The sequence below is a fragment of the Leptodactylus fuscus genome, chromosome 1, assembly GCF_031893055.1.
Source record: "Leptodactylus fuscus isolate aLepFus1 chromosome 1, aLepFus1.hap2, whole genome shotgun sequence".
Taxonomy (NCBI): Eukaryota; Metazoa; Chordata; class Amphibia; order Anura; family Leptodactylidae; genus Leptodactylus; species Leptodactylus fuscus.
In genome coordinates this window covers 313,169,140-313,192,819 of record NC_134265.1, presented here as the reverse complement: position 1 = coordinate 313,192,819, position 23,680 = coordinate 313,169,140, and the positions used below count along the sequence as shown (strand labels likewise).

The 23,680-nt window shown below is 41.9% G+C and overlaps 2 protein-coding genes across 2 annotated transcripts in view; both read right to left on the bottom strand.

Annotated features, from left to right (window-relative positions):
* Nucleotides 1-23,680, bottom strand: part of LNX1 (ligand of numb-protein X 1) — a 303,671-nt gene that overhangs the window by 44,585 nt on the left and 235,406 nt on the right. The gene's annotated exons all lie outside the window — the stretch shown is intronic.
* The window catches only part of SCFD2 (sec1 family domain containing 2), a 378,807-nt gene that overhangs the window by 342,473 nt on the left and 12,654 nt on the right, over nt 1-23,680 (bottom strand). Inside the window, exon 3 of the mRNA XM_075259676.1 lies at nt 14,352-14,479. Within this exon, the coding sequence (XP_075115777.1) occupies nt 14,352-14,479 (128 nt within the window). The remainder of the gene's footprint in view (nt 1-14,351; nt 14,480-23,680) is intronic.

The window sequence follows — 23,680 nt, the reverse complement described above, 5'->3', positions numbered from 1 at the left end:
CCCAGTTTCATATACACCCTTCCTTTGCCCCCAGTTTCATGTCCCCCCTCCATCTCTGTCCCCAGTTTCATCACGTTCTCCCCCTTCATCTGCCCACAGTTTCATGTCCCCCATCTCTGCCCCAGTGTCATGCTGTTCCACCCCCCCATCTGCCCCAGTGTCATGCTGTTCCACCCCCCATCTTCCCCAGTGTCATGCTGTTCCCCCCTCCCCTTCATTTGCCCCCCAGTTTCATTGGGCCCCCTCCATCTTTGTCCCCAGTTTCATGCCGTTCTCTCCCCACCACCTTCATGTTCTCCAGTGTCATGCCGTTCCCCCCCTCCCCTTCATTTGCCCCCCAGTTTCATGGGCCCCCTTCATTATGTTCCACCTTTATATTTAATACAAAACAAACACTTATACTCACCTTCCATCACTCACCTTCCATCGATCCCCCGACGCTCCTCTCTCCAGTCACATACGCGATTAAAGCAGGAGCTGTGAGTTCAGCTCCTGCTTAGCTGCGGCCCGGCTTGCGTGTGTATGCGTGATGACGTCATCGCGCCTACACACGCAAGCCGGGCCGGAGCTTTAAAGTAGGAGCTGAACTCACAGCTCCTGCTTTAATCGCGTATGTATTTCAGCTCATCGGCGGACGGACGCCGATGAGCTGAAATCTTGACAGGCAAGTGCCGGGGGGCCCCCAGAGGCTCTGTGGGCCCCGGCACTTGCCCGACTATGCCGTGCGCTGATGCCGGCCCTGGGTACGGCAATGACTGGGCCTTATGTCTGCATTGGAATTTATTACAACTTGGAGCTGGTATAGATTTCAGGGATAATTTATGTCAATAAACTGACATTGCGTCGGTAGTCCATTCGGGAGGGTCCGAACGGACTACACGAACTTCCGGACTCCACGAACGGATTACTGAGTGCAGATGTGAAACGGGCCTACCATAAATGATAATAAATCTGACAGGGTCTGTCGTTCTACCCATGCTACTCCCCTTGCCATGCCCTCCTTCCAAGAATGTGGTGATGGCGGTACAAAAGTGAAAAGAATTACAAACACTAAAAAGAAAAAAAAAATGCAAATTTTTCATTTCCTATACACCAGAACTTTGGCGCAAAAGGCATGATAAATCTCCACCAATAAATCTATGAGTTTCTATGATTCATGTGGCTGCTATAAAGCCAAGATGGATGGTTATTGTTTATCCATGAGCAAGCAATCTAAATCCCTTCAATATTTGCTGTGACCACTCTTTGCCGTCCATCAATTCTTCTCAGTACTTGCAGACAGTTTTTGTAAGAACTCGGCAGGGAGGTTGTTCCAGCCACCTTGGAAAACTATGCACAGATCTCCTGTGGATGTAGGCTTGCTCCAATCCTTCTGTCTCTTCATGTAATCCCAGACAGACTGGATGATGTTGAGATCAGGGCTCTGAGGGAGTCATATCATCACTTCCAGGACTCCTCCTCCAAACGGAGATCACACCAAATATTGATGGGATTTAGATTTCTCTTTTATCCATACACTTTATTTTGATACTTAAACAACCCCCCCCCCCACTAGAAATGTATCACATGACAGCGAATAATGGCCATGTGACGTACATTTATTTATTTTTAACAAAATGGCTATTCACAGACCGTCAATATATACAGTCCTATGAAAAAGTTTGGGCACCCCTATTAATCTTAATCATTTTTTGTTCTAAATATTTTGGTGTTTGCAACAGCCATTTCAGTTTGATATATCTAATAACTGATGGACACAGTAATATTTCAGGATTGAAATGAGGTTTATTGTACTAACAGAAAATGTGCAATATGCATTAAACCAAAATTTGACCGGTGCAAAAGTATGGGCACCCTTATCATTTTATTGATTTGAATTCCCCTAACTACTTTTTACTGACTTACTGAAGCACAAAATTGGTTTTGTAACCTCAGTGAGCTTTGAACTTCATAGCCAGATGTATCCAATCATAAGAAAAGGTATTTAAGGTGGCCAATTGCAAGTTGATCTCCTATTTGAATCTCCTCTGAAGAGTGGCATCATGGGCTACTCAAAACAACTCTCAAATGATCTGAAAACAAAGATTGTTCAACATAGTTGTTCAGGGGAAGGATACAAAAAGTTGTCTCAGAGATTTAACCTGTCAGTTTCCACTGTGAGGAACATAATAAGGAAATGGAAGACCACAGGGACAATTCTTGTTAAGCCCAGAAGTGGCAGGCCAAGAAAAATATCAGAAAGGCAGAGAAGAAGAATGGTGAGAACAGTCAAGGACAATCCACAGACCACCTCCAAAGAGCTGCAGCATCATCTTGCTGCAGATGGTGTCACTGTGCATCGGTCAACTATACAGCGCACTTTGCACAAATAGAAGCTGTATGGGAGAGTGATGAGAAAGAAGCCGTTTCTGCACGTACGCCACAAATAGAGTTGCCTGAGGTATGAAAAAGCACATTTGGACAAGGCAGCTTCATTTTGGAAACAAAAATTGAGTTGTTTGGTTATAAAAAAAAGGCGTTATGCATGGCGTCCAAAAAGAAACAGCATTCCAAGAAAAACACATGCTACCCACTGTAAAATTTGGTGGAGGTTCCATCATGCTTTGGGGCTGTGTGGCCAATGCCGGCATCGGGAATCTTGTTAAAGTTGAGAGTCGCATGGATTCCACTCAGTATCAGCAGATTCTTGAGAATAATGTTCAAGAATCAGTGACGAAGTTGAAGTTACGCCGGGGATGGATATTTCAGCAAGACAATGATCCAAAACACCGCTCCAAATCCTCAGGCATTCATGCAGAGGAACAATTACAATGTTCTGGAATGGCCATCCCAGTCCCCAGACCTGAATATCATTGAACATCTGTGGGATGATTTGAAGCGGGCAGTCCATGCTCGGCGACCATCTAACTTAACTGAACTTGAATTGTTTGTCCAAAATACCTTTATCCAGGATCCAGGAACTGATTAAAAGCTACAGGAAGCGACTAGAGGCTGTTATCTTTGCAAAAGGAGGATCTACTAAATATTAATGTGACTTTTCTGTTGAGGTGCCCATACTTTTGCATCGGTCAAATTTTGGTTTAATGCATATTGCACATTTTCTGTTAGTACAATAAACCTCATTTCAATCCTGAAATATTACTGTGTCCATCAGTTATTAGCTATATCAAACTGAAATGGCTGTTATAAACACCAAAATATTTAGAACTAAAAATGATTAAGATTAATAGGGATGCCCAAACTTTTTCATAGGACTGTAGGTCATGTCCTATTTTTGTCCATTTATACAGACCTCTCCATGGCCCTTTTTGGACATTTTTCACAGCCGTTTTGCATGTGATTGTAGGCTAACACTTTTGTTTAGTTTTTTAAAAACATTCTTACGTTTTAGCATTTTTCCACACCTGTCTAAAACATTTTCAGTATATCTAATGAGTACAATCACATTATGTTCAGTTGTGACTCTGCTTCGACTCTCACCCTAAACCTTCTTTGTTGTAAGCTGTATATTATCCTCTATTACATGATCCAGTGTGCATTAAATATTAACATGCAACAGAAAATATTGGCATAATAAAAAATTCCCCTCCAGATCATAAACTACAGACAACCTGACAAGGTTGGAGCATTTGAGCAATCACGGAGGTCCACCTACACTCTATTTTAGGGCTTCACAGCTGGCAGCGCTGTCTGACCATGACACATGGTATACTTTGGCAGAAAGGTGTATTGGCTATGTCGAGAACGCAGCTTTCCAAAGCACATGACCAAGGCGCCAGCTTTCTACCATCTGCTTTTCAAATTGTATCCTCCACTGGCTAACAAAAATATCCTTATTGCACCACCTTGTCCTTAAAGGGAATCTGTCCGGTTGTGTTGGTGTAGTTTTTGGGAATAAACTTAGTTGGCACATGCTTCTTTATCTGCTTGAGAATTGAAGAGATGGCAAGACTAGATACACCATATCCAGCTGAGATATAAGCTAGGCTAGGTTCACACTTGTGCCGGGCTCTCCATCGTTTGGATCCCCTCTGCTCTACATTAGACATTAGACTATAATGGCGTCCGCAAGGACTCCCATCAGGTTTCTGCTGGTTTCACACTCTTCAGTGGGACTTTTCTCTCTACCGATTTTCAGCAGAATCTGTGGCAATGTCTTCTACGAAGAATCCAAGACAGATGTGAATCTAGCTGATGGTGTTCTATAATGTGGTTCTGTTGATGCTGAACTAAAGAAATCTTACTGTATAATAATAGCAGATACCTAAGATCAGCAGAATACAGCTGCAAATAACTTGACAATAAAAGTATCTCCTACACAACTCCTCCACCGCAAATGGACGGCCTGCTCTCCCTAAAGGTTCTCCGCCGGTCACTTTGAAACTTCAGACAGAGGAGACAATCTCTCTCATATCTATAAATACTTTTTATGTAGTCTCATGGTTTAGATGTGAAGAGTGCCAAAAGTTCGGATGGGAAAGGCATGTGTAAATCCTGCCATGTCAGGCCCAGTACCCGATTTAAGGAAGACTCCAGCCTGACCGTGTTGTTTGCCTTTTACACTACTTCATTTTCTCCTAGCTTGTAACCAAGACCTTGGATCTGGATTCCATTTGTGACATACCTTTATTCTACTCCTAGTTTAGTACCATGGCTTATTTTTTGACAACATATACATCCCGTCCACCAACTTGCCACATCCCAACCTGACCTGTCCTGGTGACAACACTTTGCTCCATTCCTGACTACACTACAATTCCTTCCACGCACCTGCCAACAAGCTGTGGCCATTCTGAAGACCACAACCTGGGAATCTAATGAGGACAGTCTATAACTCCTTGTGAGTGGTATAGATGAAGAACAATGAATTTTATTTGGACTTCGTAATCTATTGGGTCAGGGCCAAACCAGAGGTCTACATCTCTGGAGAAATGCTGCCTTTATTGATGACGTCTCTTGTTGCAGTCTTCTAGAGAACCCATATCCAGGTTCTACAGAACTCTAAGGGCTCGTTCACACGGAGTTGCGTCCCGCGAGATTTGGCACGTGTACGCCGCGTGACCATTTGCGGGCCGTACACGCTCCCATTGAGTTCAATGGGAGCGGGGATCGTATGCGCCGCGCTAGTTTGCGGCCGTGGATAAATGCACGGCCGCAAACTAGCGCGGCGCATACGATCCCCGCTCCCATTGAAATGAATGGGAGCGTGTACGGCACGCAAATGGTCACGCGGCGTACACGTGCCAAATCTCGCAGGACGTTACACCGTGTGAACGAGCCCTTAATTGTTTAATGCTTTTCTAGGCAAAGACACATGTCAAGGGTAATCTCCATTCCTGAACCATGTCCTTCCCTCTGAATAGGTCTACAGCTACAATATTTTCTTATTAACAAGCAGAGTTCCATTTTCTAGTAGAGAGTTCCAAATATGAGACTGGTACCAGATCAAGACCAAATGTAACCAGGAGTTTATGGAGGACAAAGTCAGTATCACATGTCAAAGTAAAGAGTTAGAACTAAATCCAGAAGATAAGGTCAAAGCAACAAATCATAGAAAAAAACCTGGACGAGACACTGCAGTTATTCATGATAAGCAAACAAGCTCTTTGAAGCAATAAGGGAGTTGCCATTGCTCCAAAGAGGATAGCAGGATCATCTTTGTTGCTCAAAAACACTCATCTGCATACTGACAAAAACAGTAATCTTAGCAACACAGGCACCGATTCACAAGGGGAAAGCATTGTCAGAGGACCCTAACCTATTGATTTGCGGGCTGGGTTGATATTTTGTGTTCTGGTGACAGACTGACTTTAAAGGGGCTCTATCAGCAAAATCATGCTGATAGAGCCCCACATATGCATGAATAGGCTTTAAAAAGGCTATTCAGGCACTGTAAATGTTATATTAAACTACCACCCAGTTTTAAAATAATACCCTAAAAAAGAATATGATCTACTTACGGATCGTGCACACTGGGCGGGCATTCAGGGTGCGCAGTCTTCTTCATTCACGCCTCTTCTTCCTCCGGTCCCGTCCTCCTCCAGCGCTCGCGAGCGGACACTGATATAAAAAAAAAATGGCCTGGGCGCCTGCGCAGTAGCAGCCACATGCTACTGCGCATGCGCCCAGGCCATTTTTTTATATCAGTGTCCGCTCACGAGCGCCGGAGGAGGACGGGACCGGAGGACATCGGAGGAAGAAGAGGCAGAGATGAAGATGAAGACACACCCTGAATGCCCGCCCAGCGTGCATGATGCATAAGTAGATCACATTCTTTTTTAGGGTATTATTTTAAAACGGGGGGGTAGTTTAATATAACATTTACGGTGCCTGAATAACCTTTTTAAAGGCTATGCATGCATATGTGGGGCTCTATCAGCATGATTTTGCTGATAGAGCTCCTTTAAGAAATTTAGCTTTGTCTGGCTCCTGCTCCTGTCCTTTGTGAGTGGCCTTGCTCTCTGATTGATCATGACCTTGGGTTTGTTTCTATAAACAGCCTCTGCTTAGTTCTGCTTGTTCCCCTGGTACAAATTGTTCCAACTCCGACTTTTGTCTCCATTCCTGACTATTCTCATTTCTACTCTTGTGGCCTTTCACATTCGTAAAAAAGTCCTGGACATGAGCTTAGTTTCTGTTCCCAAATATACTTGTTCTGTTCCCAAATAGACTTGTTCTTCAGCACTACTTGACACCAATCTGTGTGTACTGTCACCTCCAGGAATGCAACTGGGAAAGTCTTCTGGACTCTTCTTAGAGAATCCACATCTAATAATCTAGGAATATTCACAAGGATTAACCAGCAGTTTTTCTTTGGGCTGAACTGGAACTAACATCATTCAGGAGGCTGGAAGATGCCTGAAGAGGTCAGAAATCTATCACTAGCTTCCACCAACAGGAGCCTATGCTCAACCACTTCAGCACCAGGCCAATTTCTCTGGTTCAGGACCAGACACATTTTTGTTTTATTTTGTGGGGTTATTGAACAAAATTTTGCATTTTTTTTTTTTTTTTTTGCTGACACATAGGGCTTTATTTTTATGTTATTTTTATTTTTGCATCTGGGAAAATATAAACAAAAGAGGAGGGAAACCATGTCTGTTTTTCACATTTCACTTTATTTATTTTTTAATAGCACAAAGTGCTACTAAAAAATGCGGACGTGATATTGACATACGATTTATTTATTTTACATTAACTTTTATTTTTTTAGTTTTCTTTTTATTTATTTTTTTTCTACACTGTATCCCCCCTAAGGTCATAATAGACGTTTGGGGGCATATGAAAACTATTTTTTTTTGGTGGGGGCTGATTTACCCTGTAACTGGGGCTGATACCTTAGACCCAGTTATAGGAAGAATGCGGCCTCCTGCCCAATATTTCTGAGCTGATGTGGGTCCTCTAGGACCCCGCAGCTCTAATTGTTTCTGATCCCTGGCGGATCATGTGACCACCAGGTCAGAGGGTTGCCGCATTATGGCGGCTCCCATAGCTGTGTATACAGCGCTCATTGATCGGTAACAAACCATCCCTGGCTTCTCTAGGGGAGCTCCGGCTGTAGTAAAACTGCAAGGATGTATAGGTACGTCTTTGTAGAATAAGAGAGCCACTATCCAGACGTAGACACCCAATGGGTGGTCTGTACGTGGTTAAAAGGCTTAGCCACTTCCAAACCAATACTGAGAGACTAATGTTATGGTTTGTATAATAAAAAGTTGTACAATTTTCCAATATACTTTCTGTATCAATTCTTCCTTTTCTAGATTTCTGATTACTGTAATTCATTCTGCTCACTTCCAGTGTATAAAAATCAGTCCATGGTCATGTGGTATACTGTCCATGGTCACGTGATATACAGTCCATGGTCATGTGATGTACACACAAGTGTACAGCTCATTACCAGGCAGATGTCAGATTAGGGAGCGTTCACACTACCGTCAGTGTCCGACAGGTAGTGTCTGCTCCTAGTGTCCGTTCAAAATCTCGCACGGACATTAGGAGCGGACACGAGCTGTGTCCGTGACACTTGTCAATCATTTAAATGGCGATCGGGTGCGTTCTTTTGCACTCCGTGCCTGTCCTTCACTGTCCACTTGTAATGATGTCCGACTTTTCAAGCGGACAGAAAAACCCGACATGTAGGTTTTTGCTGTCCGCTTGAAAAGTCAGACATCTTTACAAGTGGACAGTGAAGGAAGGGCACGGAGTGCAAAAGAATGCACCTGATCGCCATTTAAATGATTGACAAGTGTCACGGATACAGCTAGTGTCCGCTCCTAATGTCCGTGCGAGATTTTGAACGGACACTAGGAGCGGACACTACCTGTCGGACACTGACAGTAGTGTGAACACTCCCTTACTGTGTTGTGACTACAACGAGCTGTGCACCTGTGTGTATATCACATGACCATGGACTGATTTTTTATACACTGGAAGTGAGCAGAATGAATGACAGCAAGCAGAGATCTAGCAAACCATGAGGAATTGATACAGAAAGTATATGGGAAATTGTACAACTCTTTATTATACAAACAATAACATTAGTCTGTAAGTGACCAACCCCTTTAATACAGGAGAAAGGATACATATGTGAAGCCAATTACTAGGGGACACTTATTCTAATAAGAAGCAGCCTGCACAAAAACAAGGCAAACAGAGCTCAAAGGATTTTTTTTTAATAATCTGCATTATTTCTGCAAAGCATTACTCACATGGGGAGCTGTAAGAATGAACATATTATGTTCTGTAGACGTAGGACGCCGACAGAAATGAATTAAACAACAGTATGGATTACACATATTTAATAGCACAATGTTTATTCGCTAAAACTTTGATCTGTATAGAAATGGCTTTCTTTATCCTTCACTTCCTTTAAGGGAATATACGAACCCCTTTAATTCAGGTGGCACAATAAAAATGTACATTATTTTCCAGATAGTAAGGAAAGTTCCTCGCTGAGAAAAAGAGAGATCTGAAGAAAAGGAGAAAAAAAAACGTCTTCCCCAGAATCAGCAGTGCCCAGCGGACTCTAAGGTTTCTGCCACTTCCTGCACAATCTGCTTATTCCTAGGACTTGAAGAATAATAAAGATTTTGGAAAATATACTGCATGCAGAATAGCAAATGTAAGCTGTGATTCATGGGCGACAAATACGTACCTTCATTTCACAATATTGTTTCAGCCTCACATCGATAAAACATTCCTTCCTGGCTATGGGGTAGTTGGATCAAATCCAAGGATCAATTTAACATTATTTTTCCATCCCTCCAATAATTCTTAATTTCACTAATCCTTATACTGGTATATAACTGTACAGTGCAGGTTTACCACTAAACAGCTGAATAACACCGCCATGCACTGTACACATACCAATGCCACATTGTACCTAATAAATCCATTTGGTGTACACAGAACAGATTTTAAGGATGCCGTCTCATCACACATAATCCCTCAATATATGAGATGTGGTACCATCAGATGACTGTTGTGGTTCTGGCTACAGTAACCCATATATCGATATAGGTTTATTAACCTGTCTGATGTTTGGATTGCTTTTTCTGAATTTTCATTTCTAAGTTTGCTTTTGAAAAGTGAAAGGCGAGTCAGCCCCAATGTCATTATTAGAGATGAGCGAACAGTAAAATGTTCGAGGTTTGATATTTGTTTTGAGTAGCCCCTCAATATTCGACTACTTGAATATCGAACCCTATTATAGTCTATGGGGGGGAAAATGCTTGTTTCAGGGGTAGGCAACGTTCGATCAAATTATACTTACCAAGTCCACGAGTGAGGGTCGGGCTGGATCCTCCGAGAAGTCTTCTCCTTGCAGCGTCCCTGCGGCGTCTTCTGGCTCTTCATTCACTCTGCCAGGCATCGGGCCTGGGCAGAGCCGACTGCGCGTGCCCGCACTACAAGAAAATGTAGTGCGGGAATGCGCAGTCGGCTCTGCCCAGGCCCGATGCCTGGCAGAGTGAATTCAGAGCCGGAAAATGCCGCGGGGAAGCTGCACGGAGAAGACTTCTAAAGGTAGGAGAAGAACCAGCGTTGATTGGCTGACTGTATAGCATTCGGCCAATCAATGCTGGTTCTGCATCGAACTTTTACATTCGAATAGCGAGTGGTACTCGATCGAGTACGAGTATTTCGAATACCGTAGTATTCGATTGAATACCTACTCGATCGAGTACTTCTCGCTCATCTCTAGTCATTATCATAATATCGTAATATAGCTATAAAAACAAACAAAAAAAACCTTACATATGCGGACTGTTTAGAGAAAAACTAATAGAAATGGTATGTGGATAATAATTTTATAATAGTAATAGGATTTGTTATATAGGTCCACCGAAGCAAGAGCAGCTTCTTGTTAATTTTCTGTTCTAGGACCAGAATCCATATGAGCTATAATTTTTGAGATAATAAAACCCCTTTAGGGTCCATTCACACAGAGGAAAATGGTGAGGAATTTGGTATGGAATTTCAGCACTGAAAAAAAAAGCCTGCCATTGACTTCAATGATAGTAGAAAAGGGAACCCATTGAAGTCAATGGGAGGCATTTTTTTCAGCGCTGAAATTCCATACCAAATTCCTCACCATTTTCCTCTATGTGAATGGACCCTTAGAGCGAGCCTGTCATCATATGTGAAGGAAAGCTAAGATCTTTGATACATAGCGCTATGAGATTGGAAGGAGGATCACAGAGTGAACCCTGGAAGGACTCCTAAGAAAGACAGCAAGAGTCCTGCTTACTACGCCCACACACAGTGATTGACTGCTTCCCTTGAAATTGTTACATTTAAATTTATTGGCATAATTTTACCAAATTTATCGGATGTTTCATAATGTTTGACAAATTTGGTTCAGCTATAAGTCTACATTCTATACTACTATAGAACATATAGAATTATGGCTGGTATGGCTTGGCACACCACGATACTTAGGGCAGATAGCGGTAAAACTTTGCCGCTCCTCGTTTTTTATCATGCTGGTTTGTATGCGGACTCTATCTATATGTATGTACTCTCTCCAGACTTACGGGTCACCTATACGTAACAGGTTACCTATACACAGTATGTGAGTGGACATGTAATTTCGTGTGAGGGTTGATATACCCTACCTATTGTATGAAAACGTTCCTGCTGTTTGTATATAGGGATTTGTTACAAACACGCACTTCTATCTATAACGTATCCCATACCTTTATTGTGGATTAATAATTGTTGTAATTAGAGATGAGTGAATAGTATTTGAAACTCTAGTTTCAAATACCTCGCTCCCATAGGAATGAATGGAAGCGCCCGAACACCAAGGGGTTAAGCGCCGGCCGCTTCCATTCATTTCTATGGAGCGAGGTATTCAAAACTAGTTTCGAATACTATTCGCTCATCTCTAGTTGTAATCAGTATATATTTAGCATTTTTGTGAGATTTGTTATGCCTTACACTTCATTAGGCTCTTACCAACTTTACATTTCCTTGATGAAGAAATAAAAGATGCATGTCAGGAAGCCAAGTTTGGTTGTTTAGATATTATAGCACTTTTTTGGCTTATCAGGTCATTTTACAGCATTTTTACAGCATTTTATTCGGTCCTAAATTATACTAATAATATTCTCTCAAGTGAGGGTGAGTCTAGTTTCTCGGGCAGGAAACGGAAACCTGCATAACGGAGATCGGGCGCTGGTGTGAACCTGCCCTCAAAGTAGAAAATTACTATGAAACACAAACACATTAGGATCTGCAGTTCTCCTGTTCTGTCGGGAAGAGGTTAATAGGAGCACTGCAGATCCCCTATATTCAGCCAGACGAGTTCCAATTGGGGGAGAAAAACCCCCAGTCCTCAAGCTCATGGAAGGGGCAGACAGACAACCAAAACACCCCCTCCCCTTCCCCAGCACCTACTGCACCCAAAAATTCCAGCCATTTTAATTTTTGAAATTTTCCAGTAGCTGATGCATTTCCCCCCTCTATTATAGTCAAGTCAATAAGTTTTCCCAGTTTTTTTGTGGTAAAATTAGGGGCCTCGGCTTATATTCGAGTCGGCTTATACTCGAGTATATACGGGTATACAATAGTAATCCAGATTGTCCTTTGGAATTATTTTAACTTTGCAGCAATTTAAGAAATTAAAACAGAATTTTTATTACTTGTTCTTGGCAAATTTGACAGTTTTTCCATTATATAGTTTTGATAAATGGAAGCCAATTTCAATCAATTCTGTATTTTATGTAAAGTACAAGGACAGCCAAAAGTATTACCGGTAAATGGGCTTTCTGGGATTGCGGAAAAAAATAGACTAAAGAAAGAAATGCCAAAAAATATCCCCCAAAAATCCCATTACTCACCAGATAAATGCAATAGTCTGTGCAGCTAAAACTTTCTGGATAACCACGTGACTATTGCAGCTGGGAACTAACTTTCTTTGAGCATTGTGTAGCATTAGCATTTGGCATAGAAACAGTCTATAACTACAGACCCATTTATATATCTTTATTATAGGCTGCAACTATGCCATACACATTAGGGAAAACACATAGGTATAAAATAATTAACATTGCTGAAATTATTTTATGGTTGCTCAAATTTGCAGCCCACATGGAAAAGACACAATGCTATACTGCATGAAATATGGGGAATCAGCACAGATATCCCGCAGCTTCAACCTATGTATTTGAAATAGGTAGTCGCTGAGTATGGATGAAATCTGTTTCTGTCCCATCCACTATGATGATACTGTAGATCAGGGGTCCTCAAACTTTTTAAACAGTGGGCCAGTTCAATGTCCCTCGGACCATTGGAGGGCCAAAATATAGTTTAAAGGGATTCTACCATTAAAATGAGATTTTTTTCTCGATAACACATAGGAATGGCCTTAAGAAAGGCTATTCTTCTCCTACCTTTAGATGTCTTTCTTAAGGCTATTCCTATGTGTTATTGAGAAAAAATGGAGATGAATGCAACCGTGTGGTGGAGGGGGACACTCAATTTTCAAGCTCAGGGGGCGTTCACACTTGAATGGGTTTGTAAAGGTGACCACCAGTGTCCGCCTGTGGCCTGTCCGCGGGGAAACCGTTTATTTAGCTGGACACAAAGTCAGACATGCAGGTCTTTGTGTCCGGCTTTAAAAAAAAAAACATTTTCCCCGCAGACAGGCCACAGGCGGATACTGGTGGTCACCATTACAAACCCATTCAATTGAATGGGTTTTAAAGGTGACTGCCGGGTTTCCGTCCCCTGTCCAGTTTCGCTGTGACTGAAGATGGAAACCCGACAGACTGCAGATACCAGACACCGAGTACAAGTGTGAACACCCCTGAGGTGTTATTTATCCTACAGTAAGATATTATACTGCTTACTTCACAGGTACAGGGGCACAGGTAGGGTCCGTCCAGGAAGGCAGCAGGCACTAAACCTGACCAGTGAGACCACTGTAGTACGGTAGTGGCTTTGCTTACTGAAATTTGGGCTGCACAGGTCAGGTCACGTTGCTAGGGTGACCTGACTGACGAAGTGATGGAGGGGCACAGTTGACTATATTGGGCCAGGCCACGGAGACAGCGCGTTTCACTTTACCTATTGGAGGGCACCGCTCCTGATGTCTGTGCGACCTGCTCTGCCTCCGGTGTCCGCCTGTGTCCTCCTGCCACATTGCTTGTATGCGATGTAAGGCGGATACCGGAGGCAGATCAGGCCACGCAGACATAAGGAGCGGTGCCTCCTGTATCCTCCTTACATCGCATACAAGCAATGTGGCAGGAGGACACCGGAAGCAGCGCAGGTCGCACAGACATCAGGAGCGGTGCCCTCTAATAGGTAAAGAGAAGTGCGCTCCATGGCCTGGCCCGATCTCTCCAGGAGCTTCATTATAAATGCACGCCTGCCGGCGTTGTCGGCGGGGCCGGACAGAAGTGCTTGGCGGGCCGCATGTGGCCCGTGGGCCACAGTTTGAGGACCCCTGCTATAGATCGTACAAGATTAGCCACTGTCAAGGTCACACACCAGCCCTCCCCGCCATATATACCTAACCTAAGGGGTATAAACCATACTTTACCTATCCTTGCAGGCTGTGCTGCAATATATATACACTAGCAACTCAAAAAATATATAGTACAGTCAGCACTGTAATTCCACGCAATGTATTCTGATCTAGAGCTCTAGAAATATTCTACAGAAGCTATTATACATCTAATGTGTATATTACTCCATTGATGTAAAATAGGACCCGTCAGCTTTCCATTTTTGAGCAAAATAGCACAAGTGAGTGCACTACTCTGCTCATGAGGGGCACCAGAAATCAGAAATGGAATAATAAAGCCAATGTGAACTTAGGCTCAGTAATACTTAATAATTACCCATGCTCATCTTAATAGGAAGCTTCTCTCTGCTAGCCGCATCTACAAGATGTCTTCTTACTTCCATCACTGCTTCCTTCTGTTTCATATTCAGCATGGACTCCCATAGAGACTTGGCAGCAGTGTCACTAGAAACACAGAAAACAAAACAAAAAAAATAAAATAAATATAAAACCAAACCCTCATGCACTAATGTTCTTCTTGCTCGGCATCCTAAATGTTCATTGTCTTGTAGAAAATAATAAGAGTTTTTTAATTCTACACTTATTCATCTGGCCCACAGCTGGGGGACAAATCATAAAACTTAATCAAGCCACTAAAAATAAATAAATTACTCTAAAGCCACACAGCCCAAAACTTGACTAAATCTATATATAATATTTTGGCAAGTTTATTAAAAAACAAATCTTGTAAACACAATACAATGGTGGGAAGTTGTGCAGATGACACTGGGTTCTTCTTGGCACTTCTTTTGGTGTTCGACCAAATACCACATTAAATATAAATAACACATTCCTATAGTTGGGCTGTCCAGCCGCCGCGCTTATGGGATCTTACAGCACATACGCATTGTTTCTATTGAAAAGCACATGTGCCTATAACATATGAAAAGCTTCAGATTTCATAAAACTCAAGTCCTCTCCGTTGTCACTTAAAAGTGGCCAATGAAAAATATTATTGAAACCAAAAATACCGATAAGTATAAATATATTTGATTTTGTGATATGTTATATATAGAGGAAACCAAAGAAATGTTGTATGCATACAAGTACATGTGTCTGTGATAAGGAACTGTCTGTACTGTTCATCCTTCCCTTTCTATGACAAAGCAGAACAAAAGACAAACATAATGCTAATGTAAATGTATCTGTCTTTCTTCTCATCACTCTCTTCTTTCTAACCTGACATTCACTCTGAAATCTCTGCTGAATGCAACTTGGTCTTACAACACAGCCCACTATAGCTAGGGTTTTGCAATTGAAGGAGTTGGATTTTAGGTCTTATTATGAAATGGATGCTAGCTAGCGCCGGCCCAGATTCTGACATGTCCGACATGTTCCACGCAGGCCTCCTCTTCCTGTCCACAGATATGATCAACAGCTTTTTCACTGTTGAAGATTTCAATTCAATTTTAAGGGAAACTGCACATACCCAGATAACATGGGTGCAATGATTAGAACCCAGTTATGTATTTTTCAGTCGTGTATTTTTCTTCTGTGTACTACCAGTGCTCGTATTAACCCTTTTGCTGTAGGAATGTGGAATTTGTAATGAAAGCCCCTTGTTGTCCTGTCCCTAGTTTCATTAGCATACTCGTGTTACACTCATTATCTCCGCAGGGGTTTTCCTGTAGAGTAATGGTTGGAAGAGCCTTAAACAAACAGACCACAGTCTGCCTGGAGCCAGCCACAGTGCAAAGAAAATAGGGTTTTATGACGATATTTCCCCAGTGGAACAGCCTATTGTCGCCATGATAAATGCGTTGGGTGCGCAAGGTGGAGACGAGCGCCCCAAATCGAGTCTCGGTATTGTTGAGCACAGGGAAAATGTCCAGACACTGAACTCATTACCCAAAGGGAATTGGGGTGTCATCCTTGGTGTCTACATGATGGGGCTCTCGCTACGAACCTCACCATACCCGTCGCCTGACTATGGTCATCTGGCGAGGAAATATTACAATTCATGGCTATTTGGTTTCAAGATGGAGGGCGGGACTTCCCCTCCTCGTGACATCACTCAGGTAGAAGACTAAGAGAGTTAAATGATCCTCACTAAGTGGCAAAGATCTTTGTTGCTGGACAGCATGTAAAACACATGCCCTTTGAGTTCTGACCCTGGAAGCCATGTGAGCAGATAGAAGCTTCTTTGACTGACAAGCATGCGCCCTGAGGCCTGAATCAGGCCTCAATGAACCAACCTACAGACTCATGTTGGTATTGTTTCTTTTCTATCTTTTATTCACATTTTATGTATTGTATTGTACTTTTATCTGTATTTGCTTGTCATCCACTGATATATATTTCTGTGTATGTTAGTGGCTAGTACTGACCCACTCAGGGTAATAAATATATAAAATTTATAAAGCTTGTTTCGTATTATCCTATAAAACCCAGGCACACTCATAGGGCATGAGTGGAAAGCAATAAAAGAAAGGTGATCGCCAGGTGTGCCAAGCGGCTTGGTAAGGCAATATCCTTCACAATGGGAATCCATGATCTTGAAGTAGAGTCGGCTATGCTTTCCTAGCCAATTATCCCAGGTAAAAATTAATTGGAATTTTGGAAATCATGAGCTGCCTTGGTGTCACTTTGACAACACTTCACCAGTTTGTGCAGCTTTAAACAAACATCGGCGGGTGGAAAAAGTCCTACATGGAGGATATTCGAGACTCCGATGCAAAAGTGAATGTAGCCTCACCTATTACTTTTGAGCTCATGACTGCAAAGCCATTTTAACAAAATGATATTGGAACATTCTAATTTCAGAAGGAAATTAACTTTTTAGCCTTACGAAGCAATGCCTATAAATCACCCATCCAACATTACTAGGTCTGTTTTGTGAGCATATACACACTCCAGGCTACAAATCCCTTTTCTTACATTAGTAGACTGTACAGAAAAGCACTTGTTAAACTTTCATTTATAGAGAGACTAAATACAAATAACCTGTTGGTCCAAATCCCGATTCACATGATGTTTATTGCTATTGGCCAACAGGAAATGCTTGCTGCATAAATGTGCTTGGAAAGTGCGGAGCTTGTATAATATCAGGCAAGTCCTGAATGAATGAGTCAAGCTCAGGACAGGACATATTTCTAACACTATGTTTATTTATTGGAAAATGTTCAAGTGCTGGAACAGTCAACAATGGAGGAAAAAAAACTGAATTTCACAATGAGTCGCAGCCTCTAAACCATTAAAGGGTAAATACATTTGATCATCTCACACCCAACTACAGATGGAAACCATCAACTTCAAATCAATGGAGATTTACTGAAATAACATACAGTAACAGGCCTAGAATGAAGTGTATACTGAAAAATAGCCAATGTATTGAGAGATGGTTAATTGTCTAACAGCATTCAGATGAAACACATCCTGACTGTTTAAGGAGGACCTGTCGGCTCCCCTGACAAATTTGTTTTAGTAAATATGTGTATTTCCCATGAAACACCGTAACAATTCTCCTCTTAACTGTATTTTGTACCATTTCCCAGTTACTTCTAAATATGTATGAATAAATTGTCAACTAGCTGTTAGGCCTGATTCACATCTGCATTCGTTATTCAGTTAGGAGACTCCACTTGGGGACCCCCCGGACAGAATAACAAACGCATTAAAAGCGGCGAGCAATGAAACCACACAGACCCCATAGACTATAATGGGGTCAATGTATTTTTCATGCGGACATCACGCGGAAAACACACAGATCCCATTACAGTCTATGAGGTCCGTGTGGTGTCATTGCTCACCGCTTCTTAATGCGTTTGGTATTCCATTCAGGGGATCCCCAAGCGGACTCCACGAACGGAATACCGAACGAAGATGTGAACCAGGCCTTACCATTCCATTTTATCAAAGGGGTGTATTAATTTATTTTCTAAATCTAAAACTAAACAACTTTCAAAATAAACTTCATTATAGATTTGTTACAATTTTTCTGCTGTAAAGTGAGTGTAACGCCTTCACACGGCCGTTTATCCTGCTGCTTCTGACATATATCAGACAGCACACTGCTCCTGACTCTGTCAGCCCACTCTGATCTCCCAATAACTCAATGTTATAGTAGCAGGGAGAGGGTGGTACATGGAGATCCCTCATACCTGCAGAAGTCCAGGAATGATGGTGTACTGATACAGGAGAGCTAGTGAGGACACATTCATCATGTATAACTGCAAACAAGGACATGCAAACAAGTATAATCCAAAACAAGAAGCAGGTTGCAAACAGAGTAGCTAGTTTTGGTTCCTGGTATGCTATTAAGACTCTGTATTGTCACAATGAAGGAAAACTATCATAGCTGTGTCTGGAGGAGAAAGCCTGCGTAGTATATATCTGGCTAACCGGGCTCTGGGCTAAGGTCCTCGATGGAGGGCACTGCAAGACTTAAATGGTGACATGTGATAATACTGTATGTTGTATTTCAATGCAGTGGCCCCATTTTAACCCCTTCCTATGACAGCCATATAGGTTCTGGTTTTTTTTTTTCTTTTTGCTATATTTGTGAGATGAAATGGCAAAATAAACTGCAATTCAGGAATTTTGATTTTATTTCCTGCTATGACGTTCACTGTATGGGATTCATTTTTTTCTAGCCTTGGACTTTTTTGACATAGGATGATTTTATTTATCTTTGTTTTTTATTGTTATACGTATTCCAGTGAAGGAATGGGATTTAATTTTTTAAAAATAAAACTTGCATTTTTTTTTTTTTTTATCAATTGTAATTTTTATTGAAAAACTTTTTTCAGGATACAGAGCAAATCAAGGAATCGAGTAGAATCCAAACAATAAACGGTTAAACAGAGCAAACATTCAAAGTAATGCAAGGGAAAGAAAGAGAAGGGGGGGTGGAAGGAGTCAGAGGCCCTGGAGAATGCAGTAAGAGTCCCAATTAGACCAAACAGCCTGAAAAACCTCCAAGGAAGTGATGCAGTAAGGTATTCCATACTGCGCACGGATTTCATCCTAGCTATGAGTTCAGAATCAGATGGGGGGTAGCGCCTCTTCCAGTGAAGAGCAATGAGAGTTTTAGCAGCCGTGCAAAGGTAAAGAAACAACTTTGATGTCTTCTTGCCTAAGTGGGAAGGAGGGAGATTAAGCAAATAAACTAGGGGATCTAAAAATTTTTATTTTTATTTACCTTTATTTCGTTCACCCGCCTGCAGTGACAGACTTTAACGTGATCTTTAGATCACTTGTACCATAGGTTAGATTACTGCTGTATTGCAGTCTGAGGTAAAATTCCTGTATAACTATTGAAGCAAGTCAAAGGACAGCCTCAATAGATATATTACTAAAGAAGGGCTGGGAGCCTTCAGAAGACAGTTTTGCAAATTTCCACAAGTTTAAGTCCCTCATAGGGAAACACTTAGGTTGAGCACGAGTGTTGGTAAGCCATGATTTTACATGGGCCAGAATAGCAGTCTAGCCTTAGAACTCATGCAGACAACCCAAGTACGTATCTGAGTTAAAGGGGTTTTCTGGGCAAAAAAATGTTTTGTTTTTATTTTTAATTTTTTTTAAAAGTGTCTGTTAGTGCTATTAATCCTATTAATATTATAAATGTGAAAGTTTGTGAGTTTGTGGGTTTGTGTGTTTGGATGTTTGTTCCTCAATCACGCAAAACCTGCTCCACCGATTTGGCTGAAAGTTTCCACAAACATAGTCACTACACTCAATTGCGCAATAGGCTACTTTTCGTCGCAATAGCGTACATACTTTGTGCCAGGACCCCCACAAAACCCAAACTCACACCACCATTTCTGCAATCTCACACACTTTGGACCATAGCAAGCCACAAAATTCCTATTGCCCTCTACAGCCTAGCCCCTAACCCCACACAATCACATATACATATACTTTACCACTTTGCCACTCACCTTAACGATACTCCAGGAGGCTCTCTTTAACGCTCCGGAGCAGCCATGTTTGCCGACCCCCACTGCTCTGACAATCCGCGACACCGCCCACCCATGTCAATACCCCTAGGCGGTCAAATAAATGCAAAAACAAAAACAAAAAAAAGGAAAAATAAAATAAAATACAAAATAAAAAGTATTACAAATTCAAATCACCCTCCTTTCCCTAGAACACATATAAAAGTAGTTAAATACTGTGAAACAGATACATGGTAGGTATCCCTGTGTCCGAAATCGCCCGCTCTACAAAGTTATACAAATATTTTGTCTGGACACTTAACGCCGTAGCGGGAAACATACTGAAAAGTCCAAAACCGCCGTTTTTTTTCACTATTGTCATTATCATACAAATATCAATCAAAAGTGATCAAACCAATAGCATTTCCCGAAAATGCAACAACTACAAACTACACCCGGCCCCGCAAAAAAACACATCCCCCGACACAGACAAATAAAAAAGTGACTGCTGTCAGAATATGGCAACTTTTACAAACAAAAAAATGTCAACACACTACTGGCAGAAAACAACAAAGCATACAATGTCGTATATCGAGATATATTAACTTCAAATACCTCTGTCCCAAAGTCACTATGTACAGTTCATAACAACACCGTATAGCAGCTGAAATACAAATTAACTTCAACACAAAAGTCTCAGTTATTCTCTGAATTACAAAAACAAGATACAAAGTTACATTTCATATCCCATACCTTATACACAGTACAAAAACCTTACCCGCGCCTGTATATACCCACTTCTACAATCACTGCAGAAGAAGTCGCGGGTACCAGCTAGTGGGTTAATAAATGCACTCATATACCTTTTAGCGTGTTTTGAGCGATTTCTGGGTGTCTCTGGAAGCTCCTGGTATCTCCTGCATTTGTTTAAATGGTTCAGCTTCCTGCTATGTAACTTCCTCACTAACTCCGCTCACCTTATTCCCCCATCCTTCCTCACTACCCCCTTCAATGCACCAACTCCATGTCTCTCTAGCTATCTCGCCCTTCCCTACCTACACAGCCCAACCCCTGCCCATATTATATACTTACCTTCCATGCTTCTTCCCACGAAACGGCTCCTCCTGTACTACTCCTCAGCAGCGATAATCCACCTCTACTACGCATGCGTGGATGCGCAGTAGAGGCGAATTACCAGAAGCATTGCGTACACTGCTTGGAGAAGAGGAGAACATTGTGCAACCTACAGAATCATTACAGAGGGAGGAGCCGTCTTGCCAGAAGAAGCCTGGATGATAAGTATAATGAAGTGGATTGTGGGGGGAATGAGTAGAAGTGACGATCCGTTTCCGGAAATAGGGGAACAGATCATCATCTGATAATCAGAAAATGTGGGTAAATATGAGTAAATATACATTTTTGATTAGTAATGTTATTTAGAAAGTAGGAGGGGGAGGGTGTTTAGACTAGTGTAGGGATTTCAAGTTATTTTGGACAACGCCTTTAAAGAGGACCTTTCATGTCCTTGGGCACATGCGGTTTTATATAACGCTAGAAAGCAGACAGTGTGCTGAATTCAGCGCACTATCGGCTTTCCCATTATGTGCCCCAGAGGAAGAGCTATCAGTGCTATTACCGAGAGCTTTTCACGGTCAGAACCACATGACACCTCTGCTGACAGTACTGTGTGAAACACTATTATCAGTAGAACAGACCATTGGATGCCCCCTCAAATGGCATACTTGGACGTGTGCATGAAGTTTTAGTGAAACATTGATCATTTTATTTTGGGGGACACGTGACATGAACTGTCAAAATTAGACAATCCCTTTAATATTTCAAATTACAAAAAAAGTTGTTTTCCTTTATTTTAGCTTTGGGGTTTCTCTAATAGGTCTTGTTTGGTTTTCTAGGATTCAGTGACATTGCCTTAAGCCCATTTTGTATAATATTCTCTTGAAGAAGACATAAGCTTCTCAAGGATGACAATAACCACATGGATTAGTCACAAAACAGAAAGACGCTCCGTGGGCTGCAAGAATTACAAACTTTTTGGAATAAATATGTATGTTTGGCATAAACAAATTTCTGCAATCCATCAAAAGAACCTCATGGCGACCATGAAGTGCAGATGTGGGAGTATAGCTACACAGATGAGAAGGCCAATAACCTACATATCTTGAGACAAATTCTAAAAGATAATATCAAAATAATGAATTTTTTATTTGGGTCAGACAACATAAAATAAAATCATACAACTATGGATGAAAGTCTTTCCAGATAATTTTCTTCCCTAAATATCTTACATGACAAGATTAAAGAGGACCTTTCATCAGATCGGGCACATGCAGTTTTATATACTGCTGGAAAGCCGACAGTGCACTGAATTCAGCGCACTGTCGGCTTTCCCGATCTGTGCCCCGGGTAAAGCGCTATTGGTCCCGGTACCATGGCGCATTAGTGTCAGAAGGGCGTTTCTGACACTTAGCCAGGGACGCCCTTCTGCCTCGCGGCACCTATCGTGCTGTACTGTGGAGCGGGGAGGAACACCCCCTCCCCTCTGCTCACACAGCTCGTCCATAGATGAGTATTATCAGGAAAGGGAGGGGGCGTTCCTCCCCGCTCACACTGTACAGCGTGATAGGTGCTGCTGGGCAGAAGGACGTTCCTGGCTAAGTGTCAGAAATGCCCTTCTGACTCTAAAGCACTACGGTACCGGGACCCATAGCGCTTTACCCGGGGCACAGATCGGGAAAGCCGACAGTGCGCTGAATTCAGCGCACTGTCAGCTTTCCAGCAGTATATAGAACTGCCTGTGCCCAAATCGGTGAAAGGTCCTCTTTAAAGAACAGGATCCTGGACCATAAGGGTTCTTGTCTTTGCAGAGTAGAAATGTTGATGTTGTAAGGATTTAAGATACTCTCAAAGACAAAAAAATATATAACACGCCAAGAGAGAAATGTTAGACTAATTTGCATAATTCGGACTCCGGTTATGTCTCAGGGAGATAGGTAAATGTTTAAAGGTGTGGTCTTATTAGATAATGGTTCTTGCCACCAGAAGGTGTAAAAGTGCTTCCTCCTATGCCGTATAAAAAGGCTCTCGGAGATTACCGTATATACTCGAGTATAAGCCGGATTTTTCAGCCCAGACTTTGTGCTGAAAAAGCCCACCTCGGCTTATACTCGAGTCAGCAAAAAAATAAATAAAAAAAATAATTATTTATTATTTTTATTTTTTTTTTAGGAGGGGGGGGGGTCTATGACCAGCCACAATATCAATATATAGAATCTCCCATTAAATAGTGCAAAAAAAGAAAAGAAGATTTAAAAAAAATAAAAGTTCTAAATCACTCTCACTTTCCCTAGAATACATATAGAAGTAGAAAATTACTGTGAAACACAAACACATTAGGTATCCCTGTGTCTGAAAGTGCCCGGTCTACTGAATATAGGGTATCTGCAGTGCTCCTGTTCCGTCAGGAAGGGGTTAATAGGGGCACTGCAGATACCCTATATTCAGCCAGGCTGAATTCCAAGTGGAGGAAGAAAAAAAACAGTCCTCAAGCTCAGGGAAGCGGCAGACAGGCAAACAAAACACCCCCTCGCCTTTCCCAGCACCCAGCAACTACTGCACCCAAAAACATCAACCATTTTAATTTTTGAAATGTTCCAGTAGCTGCTGCATTTCCCCCCCTAGGCTTATACTCGAGTCAATAACTTTTCCCTGT